Below are 1887 nucleotides of genomic sequence, written 5' to 3'. Positions count from 1 at the left end.
TTGAGCAACGAATTCTCGCTGAGTATTGGTGTGTATGAATGCTTTGCTATGGGTGTATGTATGTATGTATGGGTGTATGTATGTATGGTTGTATGTATGCATGTAGATCTGTATGTATGTATATAAATATGTAGCGTATGTATGGCTGGATGTGGATATGTATGTACGTATGTATGTACTTGTGGGTTTTATGTATCCATGTACGTATGTCTGTCAGTGTAGCGTAGGGAAGCTACGTTACAACTCGTTGTACGTGAAACGGATGCTTTTCGGCTCTTTGTAAAATACGATGTGCTGTGCTTTTGGGTATTCCCGTTCTTTCTTCAATTCCACGAACGGAAGTACTTGGGTCATCTGCGACCTCTTGCAACACTTCTTCCTCGTAAGGAAAGCGAGCTCTACCTCCAGCCCGTATTTGATTAGGAAAATGGCCGCCCTCTGTGAGTGAACGGTGCACATTAACAAACACGCGGTGATCCGGATAGCGCCCTAAATTTGGATATCTTTCCCGATAAAGTCTAGCAGCGGCACTTGCATTGCATCTGCATTCTCCATAAATGAGGTGCATGTTCGCATATTCTTGTGAAGTGTAGCGCGTAGGCATGGTAGATAACAAGAATGTCAACACAAAAGTCCAATTCCAAAAGAGAGAAGCCAAAGTTGCCGGTATGTAATCAACAAGTCCAATTAATAAAAATCCAAGTCCAAAAAGCCAAAGTTGTCAGTACTAAATCCATTTGCTTGGTATGGCGACTGTGTCTGTTTCATTCGCACGCGTTTAAACGACGCATCTCCGTCTCACTGCGTGGCGTCACTATCTGTCTCGCTCGCTCATGGCAAACATGTCCACTATCCATCTCTCTCATCATTTTGCCGTCTTGAAGTCTTGATACACCATCATGATTCAATAATACAAGGTTCGATAAACGGACAGTTGTCTCTCTCGCACCGCTCCCTTAGCAGTGGCACCGTGTTGCTTCTTTGCAAATTTACATGGAAACAGTGTAGCTTTGGTATGAAATAAAAGTATAAGCTTTTGTGCAATATGTTTATTTATATATGCATATGAAGCATATTTAACTGATGAAAACATAAGCAATGGATGTTTACATCAATCTCATAGTAGTCTTATTTTAATTTTAAGTCATTTTGCAGTTTTTATACATCTAAATAGCACATAAATTACGTAATTCACGTAGATATATCAATATTACTTCAACATTTCGTTTAAAATGCCAGATTTCCTGCAAATACATTAGAATTTACAAAAGGAATTTCACTACTAAGTGCCTACTTTGCGTACTTTTCTACTACCATTTTCGAACCAAGAGATTTCATTCTTCCCCTTTCTCCGTCCTTCGTAAATGCAACCTTTTGTAAGGGAGTGTCAAACCGCAGCTGTCAATAATTATCTAACCTTGTATTATTGAATCATGATACACCATATCTTTTTTAAATATTCACAATATTTTGCAAGATACAATTTTTTTGTTATTTTCTTATAAGTATATGGATCATGCTTTAAACAAAATCATTAAAGAAAATTTTACGAATATTCATCAAACTTTTCAACCTTTTCATCAGATTAAACAAAAATTCAACGTGGTTAAGAAATCGCGTGGATTTTTAATAATTTTTTTTTACGGTTCTACGCATTTTCCTCCATATAACAAATTTTCAGTTATACTTTGTATTTGAATTTTTAATGAAAAAGGTGCGATCCACGTAAGTAAAAAAAAATACGAAGCGCTGATAATTATTTTTTATTTGTATTATTATTGCAATGGTATGTATATGGGAAAGAAAATACTCCGAGTTATTGTTTCAATATTATCAAAGTGGCAAGGCCGTTGATAATACTCACAATTTGTGAAACTTCAAAAAATT

The 1887-nt window shown here is 36.1% G+C and overlaps 1 protein-coding gene across 1 annotated transcript; it reads right to left on the bottom strand.

The window, feature by feature from the left end:
• Positions 1-232: 232 nt before the first annotated feature.
• LOC118741527 lies at positions 233-604 on the bottom strand. Its single transcript, XM_036473525.1, has one exon. It carries the CDS (start codon positions 602-604, stop codon positions 233-235), a length of 372 nt encoding a protein of 123 aa, XP_036329418.1.
• Between the last annotated feature and the right edge of the window lie 1283 nt (positions 605-1887).

The sequence above is a fragment of the Rhagoletis pomonella genome, unplaced genomic scaffold (genome assembly GCF_013731165.1).
Source record: "Rhagoletis pomonella isolate Grant_MI unplaced genomic scaffold, Rhpom_1.0 Rhpom_scaffold_00006, whole genome shotgun sequence".
Classification (NCBI taxonomy): Eukaryota; Metazoa; Arthropoda; class Insecta; order Diptera; family Tephritidae; genus Rhagoletis; species Rhagoletis pomonella.
The sequence above is the reverse complement of the archived record's forward strand: the minus strand, read 5'-3'. Positions and strand labels throughout refer to the sequence as shown.

What these genes read in the sequence shown, in the direction of transcription:
- LOC118741527 (XM_036473525.1), bottom strand. Translation starts at nt 604, where the DNA reads ATGCCTACGCGCTACACTTCACAAGAATATGCGAACATGCACCTCATT.